The sequence below is a fragment of the Patella vulgata genome, chromosome 3 (genome assembly GCF_932274485.2).
Source record: "Patella vulgata chromosome 3, xgPatVulg1.2, whole genome shotgun sequence".
NCBI lineage: Eukaryota > Metazoa > Mollusca > Gastropoda > Patellidae > Patella > Patella vulgata.
The window spans coordinates 73,476,887-73,504,337 of NC_065881.2; the positions used below are offsets into that span (position 1 = coordinate 73,476,887).

Sequence of the window (27,451 nt, forward strand, 5' to 3'; positions counted from 1 at the left end):
CTTCATTCTGATATTCTAACAAGAAGTAAAATATGAAATCAGCCTTTGCGCATGTAACTAACTTTCAACTTCCTAGACGAGAGTCGCCGTTAAGCCAGAGTGACGAAAAGGGTGCCGATATCGTAAAGTAATCGACGCCTTTTCTGGCGGCCTTTTTGTCGTTCTGACTTAACGGCGACTCTGGCATTGTATCTAGAAACACGACGATCTAACTGGACGCTTTCAGCCACCATATTTATTGGCCCTTGATATGGCCCTTGGCGCTGTATCATAAAGTCTGTCATTGAGTCGACTGGCGTACGTGGTTTCTAATCCCCGGTTGTACGTGGCAAGGAGTAGGGTCGCCTGTCCAACCTCGTGGGTTTTCTCCGGGTCCTCCGGTTTCCTCCCACTGCTAAAGACCCCTACGCGCAAGCGAATTATGTTAATAAAATTTAAAAAAACATATGTTAGTCCCGAAATGACATAGTTTGTGTCGAGTGGACGTTAAACTCCATTTCTCTCTCTCTCTCTCTCTCTCTCCCTCGATAATTGTGCTCTTGTTGTCGACGAATCAACAAATTCAATAGACAGAGAGGGAGCGAAGGGAAGTAACTAGTGTTCTGTTACAACTAAGATTGCAGATTCGATGTTGTAAACTTTCTCAAAGTATTTTAGAACATATTTTTATGTGCGTGTCACTTCTTTGATGTTAAATTTCTTGCAAATGTAGTTGGGTATATTTGTCGGTCAGTTGTCATGTATTACCTGTAAGAAGTAGTCGTCCTTTGTAGGGAATATAGGTTAGTCTCAGTTTATATAGCCTTGTTTAACTAGACACTCAGTTACATTATGTAGTCTTGACTTTCTATGTCATCTTCTGTTCTGATACCTTTTCCTCTAACATCCTGTTTCACCTTGAGGCACTTTTTCTCAAATCCCCATCTTGTTTAGATTAATTTCGATGTTTTCATGGCACCGAATTCGCTATAGCATGTAGGTTTACATTTGTTTGTTGATATTACTCGACAATATTAAATATAAGACAATTTATTTACAATTCAAATAGTGTTTATTCTTATATAGTTCACAATAAAATAGCATAATTAAATTAAAGAAGTAATCGGTTATACCTGGTAGATTTAGGGAATCGTTTTTAATATTTTAAATTGTATAGTGTCTCATTCGGTGTTTGTTTTATCGTTTAGTGTTCCGTCTAGCTTTAGTATTCGGTCTGATTTTTCACATATGCATTTTTTAACATAGTTGTGTAACGTGCTCCTTAATGGCACCTCAGGTAGGTTTATACTTGTTTGACTTGACTCGACAATATTAATTATGACAATTCTGTTGTGATATTACCAACAGACCCAACTTCACGTTTTGCATCCCGAGACTCGATGGGATATCCGGGACAAATCACAACAAGCAAGTCGAGTTCCTGTATTCCTACGCGGGAGAATGTAAAAACCCTCACCGAAGGTTGGAAGTGGAAGTTAAGTCCACAAACAAATGCGGACAGGGGCGACGACATAATTTTAAGAAAATGGTATAGGGTATCTATAAGAAAGCGTTATATTCTTATACAACAGCATAATATGATCGACAGTATTATATGTCGAGGACAAAAATATTAGAGTTGTCGAAAATTAACAGAAATTTAATAACCATTTTCCTCGACCGACTGACCCTAAATGTATTAAGAAAATCACCAGTCGATGCTTAACTAAGTAGATAGCACACTTAACATTTAAATGCGCTAAACCCCTACCTCAATATTATCGACATAAAGAACAGAAATACAATTTATTTCAATCAAAATAGATGTTATCTTGCAGTGAAAATATAGGCTCCTGATAGCCAATATTTAATATACAATGAACATTATAAAATCGTGTTTTCGTGTATCATTTGTAATGAGAAGACTTCATGACCAGATTTAAAACCATACCTGATTCCATTATGCGATCCGACAGATCCAGAAGTGACTAAAATGAGTTTGTATAATAGACTAACAAGGCGGAAAGACTGGCATTAGATTTGGACCATTCACGCATTTCGCCCTACATAACTGATTAGAAATTTAAAACATTGGTTAACCAAATACTGGACGCCCAACTTTTGTCCATTGTAGGTTCCAAAGAATATAAATGTACTTCTTTAGGATCAATGTTGCCAATTAAATACATCGACATGTCCGATGTTATAGAAGTAGACTTCGGACTAGTATAATATAGCTAAATCAGACACGCCAGGGTGAATCCGATATTGATTAAAAATAGAATAATGGTAAAAATTAAGAACAGTGTTTTGTCAAACATTCTAGCTACGTCTGGCCAGTGGTTACAAGTACCAGCATCACAAATTTCACAGCAAGATGAGCTATCACTGGTGGCTGACATCGCTGAACTTCTTGTATCCTCTGTGTGGGCTTTCAAGCTATTCTTAGCATTGTTATACTTTCTGGCCAGAAGAAATTTAAAAGCTAATGGTACTTCAGATCGTTGACTTTTGCTGTGGATGCAGATACTTAACGCATTACAGACAACGCCAAGAAAACTCATCCCAATTAACAGCGTCACATAGATCACTGAAGAAAGAAAAAAAAAGATTATTGTGTTAGAAAACCCAATTAACTTCCAGTTCCCTTTTTCACAAAAACGGATAATCACAACCCTTTTATAATACAACAGATTTACGCTCTTTTAAAAAGTTGGCCAAAGATAGTATCTCCTGTGATATCGTGAACAAAGATAATAACCCATTCGACACGTACCGTTTCCTTATAGATAACTTCGTTAACACCTTGGTTCGAAATGTGTAGAGTACAGCGAATGTAAATGTAAAAAGATGGTTGCCCCGTTAAATATACAATAATATATTCCACACTAAAATTATTTGGAGCTGTTTTACTTATTCTCTACAAAAGTGTAGCCATGATCTGGTATTTTATAACTCACCGAAATAGGCAATTTTGTCGGAGGTCTTCGGCAAGTGGTGATCAATACCACTCAGATATACCGTCAATGACAGCAACGAAGTTATAGAAACTGTTAACTTTTCTCCACTCTGTGGGGGCACCAGCAGACTAATTCCACAAAGAAAGGAAATAGTCGCGATAGGCCCAACTACGTTTAACATATAAAACGTAGATTTACGACAGAGTCGAATTGAAAATTTTAATATAGTATTCGTCTCATTTTGACATCCATTAACTTCATCAGCTTCTTGGGTAACACTGCTACCGATGACCTCGAACTCTTCACTGGAAGTCTCAAAACACGTTGTGATCATTTTCACACCTTGAACATTCATCTCGGTATCAGTTAAGGTCCATGATTCGATTTGTATGCTGCAAGACTGGTAATCTACAGGAAATCTGACGACATCTAAAAGACAACTTGTAGTTAAATGAAAACTGGGTTCCCAGGTAGTATGACCAGTATAAGAAACAACAGTCCTGAGATCGTCACTTCCGAACATTTTGTAAGCTTGTATTCTGAAACACATAATAGATTTGTTGATGTAAAAAACATGGTCGAATCTCCCAACCCATGCCTGAAAAAACTCGAAAGTCGCCCTGGTTAAGCCATTTCGATGAATAATGCATCGATATCGTAAATTAAATGTTGTCGTCTTACTTAATGGCGACTCTCGCTCGGACGTTAAAAGTAATATTACATGCGCTATGGCTACTTTCATGTTTTAATTCTTGTTAGATAGGAGCCGATTTTGAATGAGTCCTGGCTTTCAGGAATTATCTCAATTTTGTGTGACAATAGAGTTAAGTAAAAGTTATTAGCGACAAAATGAAATAAATGATCAGGCATGTGCTGCCGGCGACCTTCGTATTTTGAAAGTCTTGAGACTCTAGATTGTAGTTCTATCAACAGTTGAATGAAATTAAAGTTGTAATTATCTCCCTTTTTGGCTTGACCCTTTCTTTGAGGTCAAAAGTGAGGAAAAGACTTACACTGGTGTTACATTACGTCACAGCTATTTACTCCAACACTACTTTTGACCTCACCCAACGGACATAAATTTACTTTTTTTCTTGGGGGGTTTTATATACAAAAATAATCGGTATACTTCTACAAACAAATATCTAAAGTAACAATTTGAAATAAAAAGCGGCTGCCAGGCAGGATATGCCCACATTTTCGAGAGATGGATAGAGAACAAGCTAAAAAGAAAGTGATTTTTCCTACAATCAAGGGTTATAATTCAGGATATTACAATTCGATATGCGCAAATATCGAAAGGAACGAGAGGCAGCCATTTTGTCTGTCAGTTTTGGGCCAATTTTCACGAAATTCGAACTCAGCCGTCCTTGGTGTGTAACGGTGATATAATAATACGTTTTTTTTTAAATTGGATAAAAATTATGACCTCTATAGGGTCCACAAGCTAAAAACTCGATTTTTCGTACAATCATGGGGTCCATAATTCAGACAGTTACGGGCCGATATGCGCGAATATCGAAAGGAACCGAGATCTTCGGGTTAAAAACTTACATTTCCAGTTTCAACTAAATCTGATAAAAATTGTGACCTCTATCGGGTCTACAACCTTGATATACCATATTTTTACGCTATTTGAGAACGAACGGCGGCCATTTTGTCTGTCAGTTTTGGGCCGATTTTCACGAAATTCGAACTCATCCGCCCTTAGGGTTTAAATCGGATAAAAAATATGACCTCTATCCACAAGCTAAAAACGCGATTTTTCGTACAATCAGGAAGTTACGTCCCGATATGCGCGAATATCGAAAGGAACCGAGATCTTTGGGTTATAAGCATACATTTCAAGTTTAAACCAAATCGGATAAAAATTGTGACCTCTACAGTGTTCACAAGCTAAAAACGTCATTTTTCGTACAATCAGGGGCCATAATCCATGAAGTTACAGTCCGATACATGCCAATATCGAAAGGAACCGAGATCTTAGGGTGATAAACCTATATTTCAAGTGTCATTGAAATCAGATAAAAATTGTGAACTGTAGACTGTTCACAAACAATTGTGGACGGACGGACAGGGGCGACGACAATAAATGTGGGCGTATAAAAGTACGTACGAATTGAAAGCGAAAAAATCGGGAATCCACATATCTTTTTGTTCGACATTAATGTGAGTAATTCCACCATATTCTTCAGGGTTCCATGTTAGTTTTTCATTTATCCATGTCTAGAAAGATTAAAATGTACAATGATTCTTTTGTCCTTTTTAAGTACAATACTGATACAATGAGAAAGAACGAAGTATGTGCACTGTGTACAATCAAACAATGAGTAAAGCCACTTAATTAACGACAAGAGAATATTCGATTAAAATATAGTGGTTAATCTCCCAAGCAATTGTCTTCGTTCTGAATAACGATTTAGAAGAACTGCAGACTTTTATTTTAAAGAAGATTGGAACGGAAACTGTACACAGACGCCTACACGGCATCAATGTCTTGAAAGAAAAAAAAATAAAGCCATAGACAATTGCTTATCCGAAAGGAAACCTAATTTGATCCTTTAATACATCTAAGCTCTATCGTGTTCACATCCGGTAATAATCTGTAGCCTCATTCATACGGATTTCGAAAAAGAGATGCTAACTCAGGAATATAAGGTCTTAAAAGGGTCAGTATCGATAGAGCTCTTTTTCTCATGGCCCTTATACTTTACACCAAATTTAAAAATAACAATCCGTTAAAAACTGTAGCTTATATCGGGTTCATAAGCAAATTGTTGAAGGACGGATGGTCGTATAAAAATGGGGTTTACTTACTATAGCCATCCATCCTGACGTTGTAAGAGTTTGCTCAAGAGTGTCCTGAAAAAAGGAAATCGTATCAGTTGGTTAATATGACATTCACAATACCCGTCGTTTTATTAGACGCAATACCGGATTAACGCAAATCGAGGTACTAAGAGGACATGCGTGCGGGGGTAAGAACTTCATAGCATATAATCACGAGAAGAAACATCTCGTTTCCTTCTCTAGTTACTAAATAATCAAAGTGTAACATCTGTCAAAGGATTATTAATAATTTTTCAGACTTTTGTGAGAGGCGATAAACAAAGTGATTTGTCGATGCTTTGGAACATGAAACTGGTTGTAGGTGTTTAAGTACATTCCTTGACTTAGTTAGATGATCCACAATGTCTGCTAAGACTAATTTGATTGGTTGAAACTTTGAAACACAATAACTTAATTTAATTCTAATTGTGCGAGAGGGACTAAACTCGGGGAACAGTTCCATTAAAAAAGTAACGGCTAAGTAGAGTGATAAGCAATTTGACATGTTTAGAATAAAACAAGTGGTTGTTTTCCCATTAAAATTGTGTTCTGTTACTGTGTTTCCCAATTGCTAAATGTCACTTAAAGATTTTAAGTTGAATAGTTTGCGCTTTACGAAAGGATGACTGTACAAATAATTAATATGTGTATTTATTGATTTTGGGGTTGTGGCGGGGGATACGGGCCTCGTCGTTGGTTTGTTACATGTCGTTTTTAACTAGTTGGGATTGTGTGAATAATAATAAAAATGAACGTCGGCATCAATTATTCACATATTTATTACCTTCGACATCGAAACCTGGTAAATTGCTTTATATAAAAGTCTTTTTTCGAGTGTACAATTACAGTTTTGTAAACATAAACATTTTAATTGGGAACATTTCTTTAGAAATGCTAATAAAATCGTTATTAAAGAGGCTAAACCTCTTTGATTTAGCTAAAAATAAAGGATTGAATTTAGTTGATAAATTGTGTTATTTAAATGTAAACATACCAGTTTAATCAATCGAACTAAATACATGGTCATATTAATATCAGTTTGCTCTAACTGATTTAATTTTGGTCGAATGTTGTTAGAGTAGTTTCCCTTTTTAAAAATTTCTTCTTTTAATCTGTAGACATCCTCAAACGTGTGACATAAAGTCGCTGAAATAATTTTAAAACATAAAACAAGAGGCATGTCGGGTCCTCTAATCACCCACTAGTAGCAAGGTGGGGGCCTGACAAGGACAGCTGTCGGATGGGACTAAAAACCGAGGTCCCGTGTACACATTGACGTGCACGTAAAAGATCCCTTGACAGTTGGAATTCGATATAAGAGTAGGCCGTAGTGCCGCTGTCCGGCCAAAATTTCCCTCATAGCACACTGTATGGCGTATGCCCGTCTTCATTAGCCCAGTTCGGAGCAGAACAGTAGGACGTTAAACCCAATTTTATTTCATTTTGTACTTTCATCCATTCATGGGCGTACGGCTCTGTAGGTGCATGGCGTCGCTGACTTGGTAAGTCTAACAATTTCCAGAAACGGTTTTGTTTTCGGAATGTAGTCGTAGATGGCCTTCTCAAGTTTGATATAGATAAAAAAAAATAAGCCAGTCATTTGACAGGCGATCCTACCCTTTGTCACGTACAACCGGGGATTCGAAATCTCGCATTAAAACAAAACATTGAGAATATACCAATAGACTGTTAACTGACAATGGATCTTTAGTAATCAGAATATAAAGTTGAGTTCAAGGGTGTAAAACAATGAATATCATAACCTTGCAAGGTAATGTAAATGGCGACCCAAACGGACCATATTAGTTTGTAAATACATGCAATCTTGAGTGATCTGCAGATTGCAGTTGACCCCAATGCAAAAAGGAAATGAGGAAAAAAAGACACTTACTAGTTAGAGATGACGAGAACAAAAATATAATCGGAATAATAAATGCCATTTTGTCTTCACATCAATATTTTCCCTGATATTTTTAACATACCATATAGCGACTGGTGATAGCGATGTGGTTTTTAATCTCTGTTAATTGACCAATCCCGAGTTTCGTGTACACATCAATATGTCAATATTATTCCTATAGTTTTCAATTCGACTAGCATGGGATTAATGGCCTAATGGCTTGGGTCGTTTGGTATATCAACTTTTCTGTTCATTTACTTTCCATTGCTGTTAATATTTTAATTGACTTTGACGTCAAAGATTTCTAGTTCCCCTACTTTGGGAAGTCCATTGACATCACCTGGAACACTGATGATGGCATACGCCGTTCAATTGTGTGCTATTCTTTTGAGAGGGGGGGGGGGTGGTAACGTCCACTCGATACAAACTAGGTCATTTCGGGACTAACACATGGTTCAGTTTATTTCAATAATTCGCGTGTGCGTAGGGGTCTTTGGCAGTGGGAGGAAACTGGAGGACCCGGTGAAAACCCAAGAGGTTGGACAGGTGACCCTACTCCTTGCCGCGTACAACCGGGGATTTGAAACCACACCAGTTGACTCAATGACAGACCTTATGATACAGCGCACACGGGTGTTTATTGTTCTTGTTGAGCTGGGTAAGCATGTTCTACTACTCCACTTTATGCTAATTGTTAGCATCGTTGAGAAATAGATAAAGCAAGGCACTAGCGAGGCTATTCCACTTACCAGACTCCTCCCAATCCGCCAAGACTAGAGGAAAATGAAAGAATGTTCATAAAACAAAAACAATTCAATGACTCCGAGGATGATGACGGATGTTTAAGACAAGGGTTGGTACATGGAAGACTGTACACCTATGCTGGAGACACCTTGATGGCGAGGGCCTTGGCTTCAGTCTGCCAAGCCTATAGGTAAATCCGGTATGGTTTGTGGGGCGTAATCACGGAAAGTGTGCGGTGAGGGGGCATTGACCAAATATATCATTTTGCTTTCATGCAACTAAGGATCATGGTTATATTGGTTCAGTTCTGCCTAGTCTTTGATACGAATTGAATGCCGAATCTACGTTAGCTACTTTGTGTTACCGATTGCTAGGCCAAGGTCATTCTGGTCGACCTTCGGGTATCATTTTTTTCACGACTAGTGCTCAGAACTAGAAACCGAACGCGGAGTGTTTGGACCAACATATGTTCAAATATGGCTTCCTCCGTGAACACGGTGATGTCATTTTACGCTACTTTAGAACTCGATCATAACCCTGAAAAAAACCTCTTAAGCTGAAGGAAAGTCTATACATCTCCATGGAAGATAATGAATCGCTATGCTATATAATGTTATAAAGTTTAATAAACAAATAATACTTTCATGAAATTAAACTTGCTCGACTCAAATTATTGTATAGATGCGACAAAATTCTTTGTAATTTGACTTTATTTTTTTGCATAGACGAAATAATGCGTAATTTTTAGACTTACATAGATTCAGATAACATACGAGACAAAATATATCTGCTCATAGAAGTAGCACGATTTAAAATTATTTCAAGCTTTCCCAAAATCATATTTAATTGCATTCCAATATGTTAGATATTGTTCAATCTTGAAATCGTTGTCTACCATTAAACCATCACCTGGTATTAAATAGCCAATGTCCGCCAAAGTATTGCTTAAACGATTCTTATTAAATATATCCTCGTCAGATGTAGCAACGTTAGGGGATTATATAATATGTATTATAAGAAATCCGATATTAATAGAAACTAAGGCAATAGTGATCAGTGTTAAGAATACTCGATCGGCCATTCTGGCAACTTCTGGCCAGTGGTTACAGCTACATCCGCCATTCAGGTTGTCACAACAATCGCGCCTGGATGTGCTCTTGTATGTTGAGGACTTCACAGAATGTCTGTGATGTGATTCAGTTATGGAATTTTCCCTATAATTGTCAACAGCAGTTTCTTTGATCATATTCATGCCCAACCATGTTGGTACTGGGGATTCTGGGTTCTTGTTGTGAATGTAGAGGGTACCTACATTACAAAGTACACAGATAAAGCTCATCCCAATCATCAATGCCACATAAATCACTGAAAAGGGAAAAAGAATTGAAGTTGAGCTAAATGCTGGTACTAGTAATGTAACTAACGCCATAAAGGTTAACAATTATGTTTATATACAATCTAAAATCAACCTGTCATATTACATACTAGCTTCATTGTATCGACAAGACCCATCAAAAGGTTGACCGACAGCCAACGGTGGGCTCGTGTTGCTGAAGACGGCCAAATGTAAAAGGCGTCTTTGGCCAGATAATCGCAAAATATATGTTGTAAAATCAGCAATATTTTTATCATTTTTATTGCGTGAGAATAGTCTACCCCAAGAATAAATTTCAAATTTTTTATACTTTGAAATAAAAAAAAAACAATTTTCTAAAATATTTGAGCCATATTGCAGCCTTATTTTATATTCATGAGGAACGTATTAAGTACATATGTACGCTCATGCAATAATAATGTTGATGAAAGATATCCTTGATTTTTTTTTGATTTTTGTTTTATTAACCTATCATTGGGACTGTTCAGACAATGCAACCGTTTAAACATTCCGGCAGGGGCATGTGTAAAAATATCATACAAACCAAAATAGGAAATACTGTTAGCTGTCTTGGGTAACTGGTCCTCTATAACACTCAAAAATACTGTAAGGGATAGCAACACCGTTATGGACACAGTCAGCTTTTCTCCACTCTGTGAGTCAATAAGAAAACTAATTACGCACAGGGATGAGATAGCCACGAAAGGCCCAACCACATTTAAAAGGTAGAATGTTGATTGTCGTGCCATTGTAAGGGTAAATCTGGATTCAGTTAGTTCATAATTTGGGTTGCTATATACTGTATAACATGTCTGAGTCGTTTTCGTGTGTATAATTGCAAACTCCCCATTAGGGACTTCAAAGAGAGAATTGTCGAATGTCGGATCTTTTATGTTAATTTCATGATTAGTCGTCATCCAGGGCACAATATCTATGTTGCAAATCTGGACATCTACTGGAAACAGCGACACGTCAACAACACAACTTGTACTTAATGTAAAACTAGGCTCCCAATCAACTGTACCAGAATTGTTAACATAAAGTCGCAAATCATCACTTCCGAATTCCTGATAACCTTGTATACTGAAAAGTAAAACGAAGGATATTTGTTACACACAGACCTGGCCTGCTGACATTCATTAACTATTTGCACATTTATCTAGCAGTCCAAGTGTTTACAATTATGCTAAATCTGAGCAGAATAAGCTAATTATCAAATAGCTATATCTGTTCAAGGACGAATATACTTATCGACGACCATAGTCAAGGTATTGGAGATCAGATCGCTTACCTCTACAAAATGATCACCATGGTATAATGCAACTACATTCATTACGCACTTGCGTATCTCTACTTAGCTTTAGCAGAAAATAATCATCATAGAACTCAAGACGCAGCTTTACAAAATGAATAAAACCTTCTTCGTCAGTGTGTCGCATTTAACATTAACATTATGGTCGTGATTTGTTTGTCCCCAGTGAACACGACAGAAATTATTGTGTTTGACATGCATTGGTTAATTGTTCGTAACTTTCTAACTTTCAGTAAGATGTCCAAAATATAACATTTCCTGCTCGTACCCCCCCCCCCCCTCCGTAAGACTAAACAATCAAGATTTGTTTCTTTCCGAGATAACACAATTTCAAATGTTGCCCCTTGTTTAATATTCGGTTTAACAAGTTATTATCCAAACGGTCTACATCTTGCATATCTTCTCTAACGAGGGTACATTGCAGTTTCACACATCTGCCCTTGTCAATATCATTTTGGTAGTTTCGCCGTTTAGGAAGTTCACCCACTATCTGTCACAATTTTTCTTATGGACTCATTATCTCCCCCTTAATACATCATTTGTACTTAATCAAATGAACATTTCAGATTTATTTCAGATTCAAAAAACATACCAATTTGATGCATATAAATCGGGAAACCATATTTCTTTTTGTTGAACAGTTATTTCGACAATACCGCTATAATCGTTGGGGTTCCATCTTAGTAGCTCATCTGTCCAAGTCTAAACGATAAAAAATAATGTTTACATGTGGAGGAACATAGAAGTTGTCAAACCTCACGACACATACATTATGCAAGAGCTAATTCTGCCTATTGTAAGTTCTTTTTTAGGCTTCAGATGTTATAGAAATTATTAATTAGACCTTTATTGACATGACAAGCTCAAAATCAACTCTGTAGACTCTCGGGTTGCTTGGATACAGCTTGGATTTAAACAGTCGTCCATTTAAAATTAAATCAATAAATGACGGACCAAGATAACGTTTACCGTTAGTCACTGACGTCTCTACGGGAGAACAGTGATGAAAGGCTTGCCAAGCGAGGGTACCATAGCCATTGAGAATATTACTTGATAATCGAGTATAGGTGGTGGAGTCAATCAAACGATCGGCAATTCTCGTAGCCGGTGCGGACATTGTTGATGCCTATTTCTACTTTTGAATTTCTATAGCAAGAATGGCCAACTCGTTATTAAACTCTTAACTAACGTATCTTTAACAGTATTATTTATTGAAACTTTGCATGCATTCAGATACGTTTTAGTTACGCTCAGAAAGCTTGATCAATATTACATTTGCTACCAAAGAAATAATAATAATATTAACTATGACGAAAAATCCCGATGTTTTCAACACTTGTTCCCGTGTATCCTGAAAAGGAAAAGAAAAATATACATGTATTAAAGATTTACATCAATATTGTGCCATTTGAAATAGAAACATTAACCCACTAAAACGTTTCGCTACAAAAAAAGGAGTGGGTAACCAACACAGGAGACAATTCTTCTTCAGGGAAACTGTACGCAATAAAACTTAAAGGGAAATCAAAGGTGGGTCCATAAAAGGAATGCAACTCCCGAATGTGAACATATATAAACAGTATAGAAGGAGATAAATAGGGAAATTGAATTATCATGACAGGGGGGATGATATGTATCACATACGTTATTAGAGATCTCAACAAAATATTGGATGTACAATTGTGTGAAAATGGTTATCATCAAGGTGTTTAATAGAAACCTGCTTTGTTTGAAGGCTGGCGGGCAATCAATAATAGTTGGTAGTAATCTTGTGAAAGTTTACCAATTACACCAAGAATAATGAGGGATTAATTTGCTACAATTACCAGTACTTAACACCCTTATAACATTTATGCATTAGCATAATTACGTATCATACATCCAAGATTCGTCATGCTGTGTGATTTTGATTATATTTGGGATAAAAACATAATCAAACTAATTAATCTATCAAATGTCTGCTTCGAATGTTTGCTTTAAATGTTAATCGGAAGGAAACTTCTCCATACCCCTTGGTTGCGTTTATGAGACTAGTTTATCAACCGAGAATCCATCTTCAGCTTGTATATATCGGTAGTCGTTACCACAAAAATCGAAGCCCAAGTAAATCCCTGATTATTCTCTGTCAACCACCTTTCCTGCCTTAACCGCAGTCTACATGACGTTTAATTCTTTCAAAGTGCCCACAGCCGTTCGCCATTAGATCAAAACACATGTGGTGCCCACCCCTTGCGCCACTCGAGGAGACGGGGCTACCTTTTAGGGATACCCTCACATTTTAGTCTTATGTGCGCCGCCCGTGTGCTTTTGCCGGGAATCCAGTATTTCCGAGTAAGATTTTGGATCTCCATACCAAAATGTCGATACTGTTATTGGAAATAACTACCCGATAAATACGTTCGTGGGAATATATCTTTAATATAACATATGTTAAAGACCAACCATAATGAAATAGGGTGCAAGTTAGGGGATGTAAAACCTTTCGATCACAAGTAGCTCTAAACACTAAACATAACCAGTCAGCACAATATGTTTAAAGGGGTTATGGCTCTAATCATTGGAACCTTGATATAGGCGAAAATGGCTCTAAAAGTACATATTAATGTTATATGAATATATGTAAAGTGACTTCTATTCCATGTTTGAAACAAATATTGCAATTTCTAATCATTTATATTCGGTGAAATACGTGAACAGTTGAAATTGAACGGCAATCGATTACGCGTGATAAGTCCATTCTACACATTTTGTAAAATTATTATTTTGTCGTTTGTGAATCAGCCTATACTATTTACTTCAGCTTAGTCTTGTATGATAAGTTTGTTTTTATTCATTACAAAATGGAAACCTGAAACTATAGATTACACGACTCGTGTAATGAATTAAAAATACAAATTGTGTCTTAAGTATTGGATATTAGGATGCTATATTTTCACGGCAAGATAACATCAGTTTTAATTTCGAATATTATGGAAATACTGAGTTGGAATCTTAGCTCCTTTAAAATATGCGGCCGAAAATTCTTCCCACTAAATGTACACAGTTTATAAACATTCAAAACCATTAGTTGCTTTTGCACATGTACACCACGATAACTATTATAGTAGTAGGTATGATTATAAAAACGGATATAATATTATAAAGATTCTTGGCTATTTCGGGATTCCTGCTAAAAATTTAACAGCTTCAAGTTAATTTTGTAAGCGTATCAAATTGAGACAATCTCGTAACTCAGTGTAGATCTTATTTGAGATTTGTAAATATTTCTTGTTTTTCGGTTAAAGTTCCATTTATATTTTCTGAAAGGAGCAGTCCAACATTTCATAGATCAAAACAAGTTAAAGTGGGCTAAAATAACCAAATCAAATCCCTTCTGTTCACTCTCTTTAACATATTTAAACATTCATTTGATTGAGCAACAATCTGTTTGTAGTCTTCTACAAAGATTCATTGCTAAAAAGTAATATTTGTGGGTTTTTTTAGTTTTGCTAAAGTATACTGCCTTCTGTTTTACGAGTAAAAAGATTAGATATATAGATATCAGCCAGTTAAGTTTCAATGCATCAGTGTAAAGTCGACAATGTATGTCTAAATAAAGGCCTTTGTTACTAGTAGATAGTTTAAATGGAAATAATTGTAGATATTTTTATACGCCCATATTTTTATGTAGACGTATATTCATGGATTAAGGCCCCTGATTGTACGAAAAATCACGTTTTTAGCTTGTGGACACTCTAGAGGTCACAATTTTTATCCGATTTTTATTAAACTTATGTTTACAGCCGAACGATCTCGGTTCCTGTTGATATTCGCGCATATCAGACCGTAACTCTTTTGATTGTGGACCCTCTGGAGGTCACAATTTTTATCCGATTTTTAAAAGCGTTTAAAAAGATGGGTTTTACAACCTCATGATGATTGAGGTCACAATTTTTATCCGATTTTTAAAAACGTTTAAAAGGATGGGTGTTACAACCAAATGACGGTATTAGTTCGAATTTAGTGAAATTCTGACCGAAACTGCCCGACAAAATAGCCGGTTTTTGTGCGCAAATAGTGTAAAAATATCTAATATCAAGGTTGTGGACCCTCTAGAGGTCGCAGTTTGTATCCGTAATTCCTTGGATTATGGCTCCTGGATGTAAGATAAATCGTGTTTTTCGCTTGTTGTTCCTCTAGAGGTCACAACTTTTATCCGATTAAAAAAACCGCTTAAATTTATCACCGTTACAACATAATGACAGTTGAGTTCGAATTTCATGCCCGACAAAATGGCCGCTCCCCATAGGCAAATAGGTTGTAGACCCTGTAGAGGTCACATTTTTTAGAAACTTAAAATATATGTTTAATCCCACAGATCTGGGTTTTTTTTTGATACTTGCGCGTATTGGATCGTAACTTCGTGGATTATCACCCCTGATTGAACGTATAATCCCCCTTTTTAGTTTGTTCTCTGTCCATCTCTTGCAAAATGTAGGCGTATTTTGTCTGGCAACCGCTGGTTAAAACTAATATAATAGTTTTCCTGCTATTCCAGTCTGTGAGTATAGCTTTACTTGTCACTAACCTGAATTTCAACCAATCAGACTATTGTGGTTGCATTCATCGGACACTAGAGATATAACATCCGGACAATTTGATGAAATAAATAATGATCTATAGATCAGGGGGCCATTAAGTACGGTGACCTCCCGGCAAAACATTTAAAAATTGGACGTCCGCAAATTCGTTTCCTGCTATTCCAGGCCGGCAGTACAACAACTTTAAAGTGGAAACATATATTTATTAAACTGTTTTTGAATGTTTTAAATTTTAATCCATCAGGCATTTACGATTCCCGGACAATTGATGAAACGAATATTGATCGGTGACCTAAAGATATCACACGAAGCAAAACGGTTCCAAACAAAATGTTTTAATCCATAGTCGATTTAGTACAAATGTAGAATTAGTGTTTTATTAGTATGTACAAGTCATCGGATTACGGGCAATTTATTGGATTTTCTTGTCAGTCTGGCCCCCGCAACCTCTGGCACCTATGGTTTTAAGTAACAATATGCGCTGAGAACGTGGCCCAAACAGTGTAATATTTAGCTACCAGTACAGTGTAATATTTACCTACCAGTCCAAGCAATGTAATATTTACCTACCAATCCCAGCAGTCTTGATAAATACATCTTTATTTCGATATCTGTTCTTTCAGATTGGTTTATCTTGGGGCGGATCATTGCAGAATAATTAGACTTCTTAAAGAGATCATCTTTCAATCTGTAAACGTCATGAATAGAATAACAATGAATACCTGTAATGATATATAATGCGGTGTTATTAAAAGTGCAAATATTGAAAGTACTACAATTCTAAACGCCCTTTAATAATAAAGATATATTAGACGCAATGGTCTTTATTGTGTTGGGCAACAACTTTGGCGATATCTCTAATCAGGGGTTATATAATAAGAATCAGGAAATAATCAATATTAACTCCGCTTCAATGTATTACTTGTAGCATGATACATTGTTCTAAAAATATAACATGCAAACCTTCATGCCAAGCCAAGCCAACGTTATCCAAACATCTACGAAATTTAAACTTACTATTTTAACTACTAGTTCTACAATATCTATGGATTAAATACTTAAGATAAATATTTGTTTGACCTTACCAGTAAAATACCAGAAAACGAAGATCACAAACACAAACATTTTCTTTGGTCACGGTTATTCCTATTATGGGTACATGTTATCCTGCCCTGCCGTTTAGTATAGCTGGAGACACCCAACTGACCCAATTACTCGTAATAGCAATTGTTGAAATTGCGTATTAATTAGAATCTTTTAAAGATAAAACTCTTTGGGTTTAATAAAACAACAAAATATATCCATTATATCAAAACACTATAATTAGAATGCACCTACTTATGTGATACTGATACGTTAAAGGCTAATAACATGCTAGAATAAAAGGTTAGATATAGAGGATTATACACAATCAAAAACATGTTGTTCCAAATATTCGCGTGCCTTCATTAATGTGCCTTAAGTAATAATAATAATAATTTTCTACTTTCGCACAAGCTAGTTGATTTTCCTTGTGTGTTTTTTTTCGAGTGTGCTGAATTAAACATTCTTTGCATTGAACATACATTATGCAAGAGCTAAACCTGCCTATTGCAGGTCTTTCCTTAGGCCTGAAATGTTACCTAAATTATTAATGAGACATTAATTAACTTATCCAGACCATAATCAACCCTCGATCCCATCGTCAGCCTGCGATATTTAACGGATTGGAATCCCATAATACCCTTTAAAATAGTAAATGTTGAGATATATCTGGCTTGTTGTACCTGGATATTGGCTTGTATGTGGCGATTTTGAGTATAAGTTACGTTGTTTCTACACGTCCAAATGTTCGTAAATTGATATTGTCTTTGAAACTTAATTAGTAATGATCGACGAACTGAGAACATAAATGGCAGACTTATTCCCTTTCGCTACACAGTATTATTGCTGTTAAATCCAGCGCCGTCAACCTTATTACGTCATCTATGGAAGATCAAACAGCTCTTTATTCCATTGTTCTTAATTCATAGTCTTTAATTCTTATTGCTTAATGCATAGTCCTTCATTCTTATTTCTTCAGTCACAGTCCTTAATTCTTTAATTCTTATTTCTTTATTTGTTGTCGTATTTCGGCATTTGTACACTAAAATAAACATTTATATCTTAAAATCAATATTTGTATCTTCAAATCAATATTTGCCTTACAAATGTCTTATCAGATTTTTAAATTGTATTTTTGTTTAATCAATCACCTGCATGGTATGGCTAATCCATTGAGTTGTGTTAATATGTATGCCCGGTTGATTTGACAAGTGTTTTACAAGATTTATATTTGGGGATTTGTATTTGGAAGTTTGTTGTTCGAGATTTTATTTTCGTTGTATGTTTCTGATGAAATGTAATTTTTTGATTTTCTAAAATAAATTTTATCTTTATATTAAAATACAATTAAATTAAACCAAAATACAATTTAAAAATCTGATATGACAAATGTCTGATTTATAAAACAAATATTGAGTTTAAGATAAAAAAAATGTCTCTAACTCAATATCATCCAAAGTCTTCGACATTGAAAACACGAATTATTTGTCAATTTAAATCAACATTTATTTTTTGATCTTACCGGGAAAAGATGGGCTTCTGATATCCACTGTTTAAGACTACATAAACATTTTACTATTGGTACACGAATTGTGTACCATAATGCGTTTCAGCGCCATTTGTAACAAGGGACTCGAAGAACGAGGCTAGACGTGTTCTACATGTCATGTATAATGGCGACGTCATATTCTTATCTGGAGAGTATGCGCAATATATACTATCGGTGTAGACTGTAATAACCTGACGCTAGAGACTGCCATTCGATTGAGACTTCTGACGTACTTCGATCCCGGTGTTGACCGGGAAAGTTCATCGGGATTTTCCGGCGTGGTTTCCCAATTTCAGTGGTACATGTCGGAGGGCACATTAGGGTGCACCATAATGCGTTTCAGTGTCATTTGTAACAAGGGATTCGAAGAACGACGCTAAACATATTCCACAAGTCATGTCAAACGGTGACGTCATATTCTTATCTGGAGAGCATGCGCAATAAATACTATCGGTGTAGACTGGAATAACCAGACGCTAGAGATTGCCATTCGAATAAGACTTAACTAATTTAAAATTATAATAAAAACGGAAACGATTGAATGTAAATCAGTTTATATACATTCATATTACATTATTATATGCGTTGCGACCAATTCCTGTCAATTGCTAGGTCCCAAATATTATTAGCGATATTTAGCTCTTATAATGTTAGTTTACAAATGTTTATTTTAGTGTACAAACGTCGAAATACGACAACCAATGAAGAAATAAAAATTAAAGACTATGAATAAAGTAATAAGAATCAAGAAATTGAATAAAGAGCTGTTTTGTCTTCCATAATCATCAGGGACAAGAAAACAACAACCGCAACGCTGAAATCGGTACACTTTTAACAAATACCAATCTAACATTATTAATACTGTTTTTATACGCCCGTATCTTCACACCGTCCTCATTTGCTTGTGGACACTACGAAACTTAAAATAAATGTTAAGCTCCCAAGGATCTCGGTTCTTGTCACTATTGGCTATACCGGATCGTAACTTTATTCAAAATGGCGTTTTTAGCAATATGTTCCTTTTAGAGATCACAGTGTTTATCTAATTTTGATGAAACTACAATTATGTTTATATCCCACGAATGTCGATTCCTCTCGATATTGGTGCATATCGGACCGTAATTTCCTGGATTATGATCCCTGATTGTAATTTAGCGTTTGGACACTCTAGAGGTCACAATTTGATCGTAAAGGCCGTTTTTATCTAGTACCCCGCACCCCACCCATTTTGAAGGCCAAAAAGTCCCAATTTTCAAACAAGTTTTTAAATTATAAAGAAAGTTAGCCTCCGATTATCGGCCAAAGCTCAAAATATTCACCATGTGATACTTTTACACCATTATCAGTATGTTCCAGATATGCGATAAATAATTTAAAGTGGGGGTAACTAACTAACAGCGGTAGCTCTCTTAACAAAACGGTCAAAACAGAAAGTTGGGGGGGGGGGTAAAATAATAATTACTGAAGCAACTTCCATATTAATTCTCTTGAAAGAAAGGTAATGTTAACTGGCCGGCAACTGGCACCAGACCAGAGGCTGTGGGTGCGTCCTTCTAAGAACAATGCAAGATGTCTAAAAGAACCTTAATCGCGCTGGGCTGATTTTCTGTATAAAGTTTAGGTACGTCAGCTATTAGGGCATATCATTGCCATATCTAGGTATTGTTTTATTTGCTCACCCATTTACGTCAGTCTTATTTTATAAAATTGGGCTAATGTGTACTATACCAGATAGCCGGAGAACTCTGACCTGATGTCTGACCTAACGAAACGTTACAACAGTAACCCACTTCCAGAAATAGATAGTGGCAGGAACTGTCGACGAGCGAGTCTAAGAAAGTTATAGAATCCTGCAAGGTCCCTAATTAGCCTATTTGTAGCTAACAACTTACAATACATTTTACAGAACACCATTCAGAGAACATAAATGACCTCTATATGCATGTAGTATTCCACATAGTCATACCGTTTTACCAACAGCTGAACAGGACAGAAAGATGGATTATTGATTTATCTTAACTGGCTTACCTAAAATGAAAACTGATGTGATTTATACAGTTGACTTTTCTTCCCATTTTGGATTCACTGTTGATGGATTTGGCGCTCTCTTCGCTTTACACGCGTTGTCTGAAACCGAACTTCATAAATCTGCTCGCAAATTACACGATTATCGAGGACACATAGAAGAATCTTTTGAAGATGAACTGATGCAGTTTGTAGGCTAAATCAAACAGTATCCTGCTTGAAACTCTTCCTAACGTGGACGTTGCTTTGCTGAATTATTTGAAATTGCCGGTATTTAACAATTATTTTTGGGTCACTAACTTGGGAAAATGGCATGATCCAATCGAAATACCAAATTTTGACCACTGCATGATCTCATCGGATTCGGTTATAATACACCAAGTCGCCATAGAAAAACATATGTTTATTTGTTCTCATTCTAAAAGGCTAATAATTAGTGCCCAACCCTACCAACATCCAATGCTTGTGGAATAGAGAAACGATATTGAATGAATTCATGCTCTGCTTTTCTTTTCAATTTATAACCTATGAATGTGAGGTAGCCCTAGTGCCCAGTTTCCTATATATTTTTTTTAAAAAAAGAACCAGGAATACAACTATACAAGGTTGTGAAATTAAATAGAAGGTTAAAATTCCACTCCATTTGCAATCTGATAGCTACATTAATATTAATAGGGTATTAGCGAGATCTCGTGTATGTATCTGGCAGCATGTTTTGTGCTGTAAAGTAGAATGTTAAAATCGATTTCATTTAAATCTTAGTTCTGTTCGTTTATTATTACATTTTAAGATTGATCCAGGATTGGTCATCACACAGCATGCCTAGAGCAAACTATAGATTTTAAAATAATGAATGATTATCACAGGTTAAGATTGGTTCAGGATTGGTCATCACACAGCATGCCTACAGCAAACTATAGATTTTAAAATAATGAATGATTATCACAGGTTAAGATTGGTTCAGGATTGGTCATCACACAGCATGCCTACAGCAAACTATAGATTTTAAAATAATGAATGATTATCACAGGTTAAGATTGTTTCAGGATTGGTCATCACACAGCATGCCTACAGCAAACTATAGATTTTAAAATAATGAATGATTATCACAGGTTAAGATTGGTTCAGGATTGGTCATCACACAGCATGCCTACAGCAAACTATAGATTTTAAAATAATGAATGATTATCACAGGTTAAGATTGGTTCAGGATTGGTCATCACACAGCAGGCCTACAGCAAACTAGATTTTAAAACAATGCATGGCCTTGTGTTCAACTTTGGATGCCACCTTAACTAAAAAAAGCCAAACTCCATGGCAGACGAGGCCAAATTAAACCAGGGCCCTGTTTCACGAAATTTTATCTAAGATAAAATCCAGATTTTAGTATGTTGATTGGATAATATTAGATTGATTTTAGTGCTTAGCCAATCAAAATTGAAGTATCTACTAAAATTTGAATTTTATCTTTAGTTAAAATTCCGTGAAACAGGGCCCAGGTCTTTGTGCCGAGTTGGTGAAATCCATTCATTGACTAGTTCCTGATTTCACAGAATTAGGCTAGTGGGGTTTGGGGTCGAATGCGTGTTAGATCATATGATCGGTCATTGAGACAAGTGGAATGGTTTCGATGCTAAGCTTTTACATCTCACGTGACGATGGGTATGGTCGCATGCCCAATCTCAGGGGTTTCTCGGGTCCTCCGCACCCTCCCCCCCCTTCCCCTGCTAAAGACCCCTACAGGCAAGCGACTTATTAAAATGAAATTGTAGCATATGTTAGTCCCGAAATGATGGTTGGGTTTGTGTTGAGTTGACATTAAATACTCTCTCTCTCTCAATATAGGTTTTAGTTTTTATATTCCCACTTTTAGTACAATTGTGGAGTATATTGTGTCGGCATATAATGTTCACAATTTTCCAGACAATCAGGTTCGCTCCCAGTATTGGCCGAGAAACTTCATCGTGATTTTTTTTTCGGCGCGGTTTCCCCTTGTCAGTGCTGCAGCACGGTCGGTCTAACAAGGACAGCTGTCTAGCCGTTCGGATGGTACGAAAAACCGAGGCCCGGTGTACACATAAAGATCCCTTAGCAGTTGGAATTCGGTATTAGAGTAGGCCTTAGCGCCGCTCCCGGGCATAATTTCCTACATAGCACACTGTATGGATTAGGCCCGTCTTCATTAGCCCATTCGGAGCAGAATAGCGACGTTAAACCCCATTTCATTTCATTTCATTTCCAGACAGCCAGTTCTTGACGTATCTTTATGAAACTTGGTATTCATATTTATTGACAAAAGATCTGGGTAGAAAAAAGACGTCCTGTTTGCAAGATCTATTGCTTATCATATCAACACTTAATTAAGTTTATGTACTTTTACTCACCTAAAATAATTTGTTTTGTCAGGCTTTGCTTTAAAAACTAATATGAAATATAGAAAGGGAAATAGTTGCTAGCTCCGTAAGCCAAGAGCTTAAGAAAATGCGAAAATAAATGAATAAATAAAATTATATTGCAAAGAACAACAGTTTTATTATATCTATTGGACTGTCAGTGTGGCAACATTAACGTCTCTGAACATCATCTTAGGGATTGGCGGATCCCTTGCAAACTTAAATATTGACTCTCTAAAGGGAATATCGATCCAAAAATGGTTCAATATCTACAAAATAAATTGAAATTTGTCAACATTTGGCCCCCATTCAATTAGGTCAACAGTGTCATCTATGATCTTCTCTAAAATGTTTTGATGGACCTATTTTTAATCGGATTGAATCCAAGCTGGGAGATTATCTAGTGTTAATATTTTGATTTTATTTTCTAAATTAAATGTTAAACCATTCATTACATTTTAGCTTGAATTTAGTGATGGAAAATTTCATGTTGACAATGTGTTTTCTGAGTTTAAACAATGATTCGTGGAATAAGATAAAAAAAAAACAACGTGGTTGCCTACGACCATGCTATGTCCCAAAATCTGATGGTTTTGAAAACCATGTTTTTCTGTTAAAACAATGTTGTTGTTTTTGTGTGATTTTTACTGTTTTGTTTTGTTCGTTTTTATTTTTTGGGTTTTTTTTGTTTTTGTTCTTTTTTTTGTAAAGGACTGCTTGGTAATAAAGGGTTATCCTTTATTCTAATAAGTAGATTGTAAAATGATATAGACGATGGGATAATCTGCAGTACCATAGTATTATCCAGAACAAAAATCGACATAACAAACAACAAAACCATGGTACCACAGAATAGTATATTTTCGTATTTAACAGCATTACTTGTTCTGACTTAATTTATACTACTTCCGGGAATCGACGCCCAATTAATGGAATCGTTACTAGTTCATAGCACAAATATTATGTTCTGGTAGTATTTGTTTCGCTAATCTTGTATGATAAAGCCACAGACTGATTGGTTAATATATCTTTGTTAGATTAATGAATGATTTATGTGTTTGCCAAACAAATATTGGTTAATGCATCTTTGTGAGATTAATCAATAATTGATGTGTTTGCCAAAAATATCACATTACATTTAATCCTAGCGTTCCACGATCCTTGAATTGAATAGACTCGGACTGACCATAGCCTGTGGCGGGACAAAAGAATGGTGATCCGTCACATATACATAAAGGAAAACCTGGCATTAATACAAATAAGAGTAATGGTAAAAATTATAAAAACGACTTTGTCGGCCATCCGTGCAACTTCTGGCCAGTGATTGCAGCCCGATTCATTACTATTACCACATATATCACAGCAGAGTGCTTCCATAGACATAGCCGTAATCGACATGATAGAACTTCTGCGGAGAGATAAAAGAAACACATTACTATGTGTGATTTCTTTAGATTTAGTTTTTGTATATTTTCGAATCAGTAGAAACTTCACAAATCGTGGTATGCGAGAACTTGGACTCAAACTGTGAACGAAGAGGGTAATCACATTTCCTATGACAGCTAAAAAACTCATTCCGATTAATAACGTCACATACATCACTGAAAAAGAGAAAGGAATTGGTGTTTTAATTGACATGGGACATCAATGGCAGTAATTGAAAATATCGTGCGTAGAAAGTGTTAGTGTTCAGTGCCAACTTGGTGTAGATGTTATTTACATCAATATCCTAATTAGGTTCGATGATCAGCATTTCTGCTAAGCAGGGAATAGTTACTTTAGTAACGGTGTCTGATGGGAGCCTCCCGCCATTATTGCCTGCCCCTATACACATGTAATATGTAATATGAAAATAACGCTTTACACCACATCGGCTCTAAGGCTATTTTGGAATGCTTGCCTTCTATTGTTCACCGTGATTCTTCTTTGTTCACCAAAAGGAATCATTTCTCGACACATCCGACACAAATTTAAAATAATTCAACTCTATATTCAAGTGGAATTTCTCGATTCAAAAACAGAAACAAATTCGTTTGAATTGGTCTGCCATCAGGAAACCCGCGCTTGCGCAGACCGCAGGTCATTGGTTCCCGGCTATGCTCAGCCGAAATTCAAAATTTAGGAATGAAATGTTACCGTAAACAAAAGTTCTTACTATACTTCAATAATGTATGAATCGATTTTATGTAATAATTGTTTATGTATGTTGAATACAATCACTTTAGTGGTATCAATATTTCCATATAGTGCGTTAATTTAAGTAAAGGTAGAATTTTGTTTTTGTTTACGGTATAACATTCCATTGCCAACTTTTGCATATTGTCAGATGTGTCGAGAAATGATTCCTTTTAGCGAACAAAGAATAGTCACGACGAAAAATAGACGGTAAGGATTCCAAAATAACCTTAGAACCGAGGTGGTGTAAAGCGTGATTTTTATTATTACATGTGCATAAGGGACGGCCAGTAACGGTGAGAGGCTACGATCAGACACCGTTACTAAAGTAACTAAGCGGGGATAAGCAGACACTTTGAACATGACCATTCAGATGAGAGCGACGAAACTTTAAGATTGGTTAAGAGGGAACATTTTATACTCAGGTTGAGCAGTGTGGTAAGCGATTTAATAGTTAAGTGCTTTATAAAAAGATAAATAAGCAAGTAATTAATGAATGGCATCTTTATATTTTGAAATTGGGGGCAGGATTACACCTGGATTATTTATCAACATGAAATCTCAACTCACCAAAATACGGGATGGAGTCAGATGTCTTTGGTAAATTATCATCAACAACACCCAGGAAAACTGTTAAGGACAACAACACTGTTATGGCAACGGTTAGTTTTTCTCCACTCTCCGAAGGTACAAGAAAACTAACGCCACACAGAAACGAGATTGTTGCAATGGGCCCAATGACATTTAAGAGATAAAATGTTGGTTTACGTTTCAGTTGTAGGGTAAAACTTGACATAATCAGTTTGTTATTGGGATTTCCAGAAACTGAATTGTTCAGTCTGGGAACAGAACTACCTACGATAGCAAACTGACCGTTGTGGGCTAGCAGAGTATCTACCACAATTTTTGTTTCGTTGAACCAAATTTCTTTGTCAGAGGTCATCCAGGGCATAACAGTTACTGAGCATGTCTGAGAATCTACCGGAAACATAGTTACATCAACAGGACAACTCGTAGTGAATGCAAAGCCTGGTTCCCAGGAAATGTTACCAGTATGGTTAACATAAACTCGCAACTTGTCACTTCCAAAAATATCATCCTCTTCAATACTAGAAAGAATAAAAAGAAATACAAAATCCTTAAATGCCGAACATAAACATACATCTATTAACACTTAAGGTGTTATTATTATTTCAATGCTTCGAAAAGTTTTGACAAGAACATTATTTTATATAACGAGGATTCACTTTTTAACAACAATGGTGTGTGTTCACAAACTACCAGCCATAACTGTATTTCTGTATACGTACGAATTAGTAGCTGTCAAATCAGGAACCCAAATATCTTTTTGAAGTACATTCATTTCTACAATACCACCATAGTTGTCTGGATTCCACCTCAACTTTTCATCTATCCATGTCTTTAAAGAAAAAAATAGGAAACACTGATAGCTGTCAAGTCACTTTATTGAGTAGACTTTGTTAAGTAACAAGACAACAGTGAGGCTGATGTCCCCCACGCAACCTCAAAATACATAAATGACATAATAATTAATTAATTGCACATTTCACGATCAAACTCCGTCAAGGTTTTGAAGTACCTAGTAGTGAAACTATACACTAAGTTTCATCACTCTCCATCAGTTAGAATCAAAGTTATCTTTAGCTGGGCCTTAGCGGAAAATGTTAATTATATGTATTGAACTCGGTTAAGACATTCACCTAATGAACATCTAAACTAAGTTTAAACATTTCAATTAAAAACAGAGTTCTAATTTTCCAAAGTCTTGATCAAGCAAATTAAATTGGTTATCGCTAAGCAGAAAATTCTCATTGTCAAACTTAGTCAAGGTATTGATATGCATCTATACTATAGGTTTCTCACTCTCATCTCATCCAATTAGAACCAAAGTTATTGTGCTCCAAAAGCTCAGCCAATCACATTGCTTATCTCTGCGTTACTTAGTGGAAATGCTCATGATCGAACACTGTCAAGACATTCACCTTCTCAACACCTACAACAAGTTTGAACATTCTACCTCAGAAGGAGAATTATTGTGTTTCAAAGTCTCAGCCAATCAGATTGAAGTCTCTACTTTGCCTAAGCAGAAAATGCTCATCATCAAACTTAGTCAAGGTAGTAATACGAAGTTCCACCACTCTCACACAATTAGAATCAAAGTTATCGGGCTTTAAGGTCTCGACCAACCGTATTGCTTATTGCTCTGCTTACCCTGAACAGAAGATGCTCATTATGGAACTTAATCAAGGTTTTGAAACTATTCATCACTCTCACTAATTAGAACAAACTTATCGTGTCCCAAAGCATCAATCAATCAAATTGCTTAGCCTAAGCAGAGAATTCTCATCTTCGTACTCTGCCAAGGGATTCATCTAATCAACACCTACACCAAGTTTGAACATTCTAGCTCAATTCGAAAGAGATCCATTGTGTCCCAACAAGTGTGACGGACAGACCGATAGACGGACGGACAGACCTATTTTAATAATCTCCTGCTTTTTTCGAAAGGCGGAGGACAATAAAACA

The 27,451-nt window shown here is 36.1% G+C and overlaps 3 protein-coding genes across 4 annotated transcripts; all 3 read right to left on the reverse strand.

Annotated features, from left to right (window-relative positions):
* Positions 1-1,034: 1,034 nt before the first annotated feature.
* On the reverse strand, positions 1,035-6,908 carry LOC126816392 (neuronal acetylcholine receptor subunit non-alpha-2). The gene is made up of 5 exons (XM_050542870.2): positions 6,763-6,908; positions 5,757-5,801; positions 5,056-5,165; positions 2,940-3,478; positions 1,035-2,569 (listed from the first exon to the last, which is right to left on the reverse strand). Exons 1-5 carry the CDS (start codon positions 6,793-6,795, stop codon positions 2,217-2,219), a joined length of 1,080 nt encoding a protein of 359 aa, XP_050398827.2. The 5' UTR covers positions 6,796-6,908; the 3' UTR covers positions 1,035-2,216.
* Positions 6,909-9,038: 2,130 nt separating this feature from the next.
* LOC126816391 (neuronal acetylcholine receptor subunit beta-4) lies at positions 9,039-17,016 on the reverse strand. Of its 2 annotated transcripts, none has more exons than XM_050542869.2 (6): positions 16,765-17,016; positions 16,250-16,367; positions 12,406-12,450; positions 11,692-11,801; positions 10,332-10,870; positions 9,039-9,777 (listed from the first exon to the last, which is right to left on the reverse strand). In XM_050542869.2, exons 2-6 carry the CDS (start codon positions 16,325-16,327, stop codon positions 9,410-9,412), a joined length of 1,140 nt encoding a protein of 379 aa, XP_050398826.1. In that variant the 5' UTR covers positions 16,328-16,367; positions 16,765-17,016; the 3' UTR covers positions 9,039-9,409. The 2 variants fall into 2 exon arrangements, with proteins under 2 accessions (XP_050398826.1, XP_050398825.1); XM_050542868.2 differs by having other exon boundaries at positions 16,250-16,401.
* Positions 17,017-25,445: 8,429 nt separating this feature from the next.
* Positions 25,446-26,937, reverse strand: LOC126815118 (acetylcholine receptor subunit alpha-like). Its single transcript, XM_056099319.1, has 3 exons — positions 26,923-26,937; positions 26,262-26,324; positions 25,446-26,003 (listed from the first exon to the last, which is right to left on the reverse strand). Exons 1-3 carry the CDS (start codon positions 26,935-26,937, stop codon positions 25,446-25,448), a joined length of 636 nt encoding a protein of 211 aa, XP_055955294.1.
* Positions 26,938-27,451: the final 514 nt, after the last annotated feature.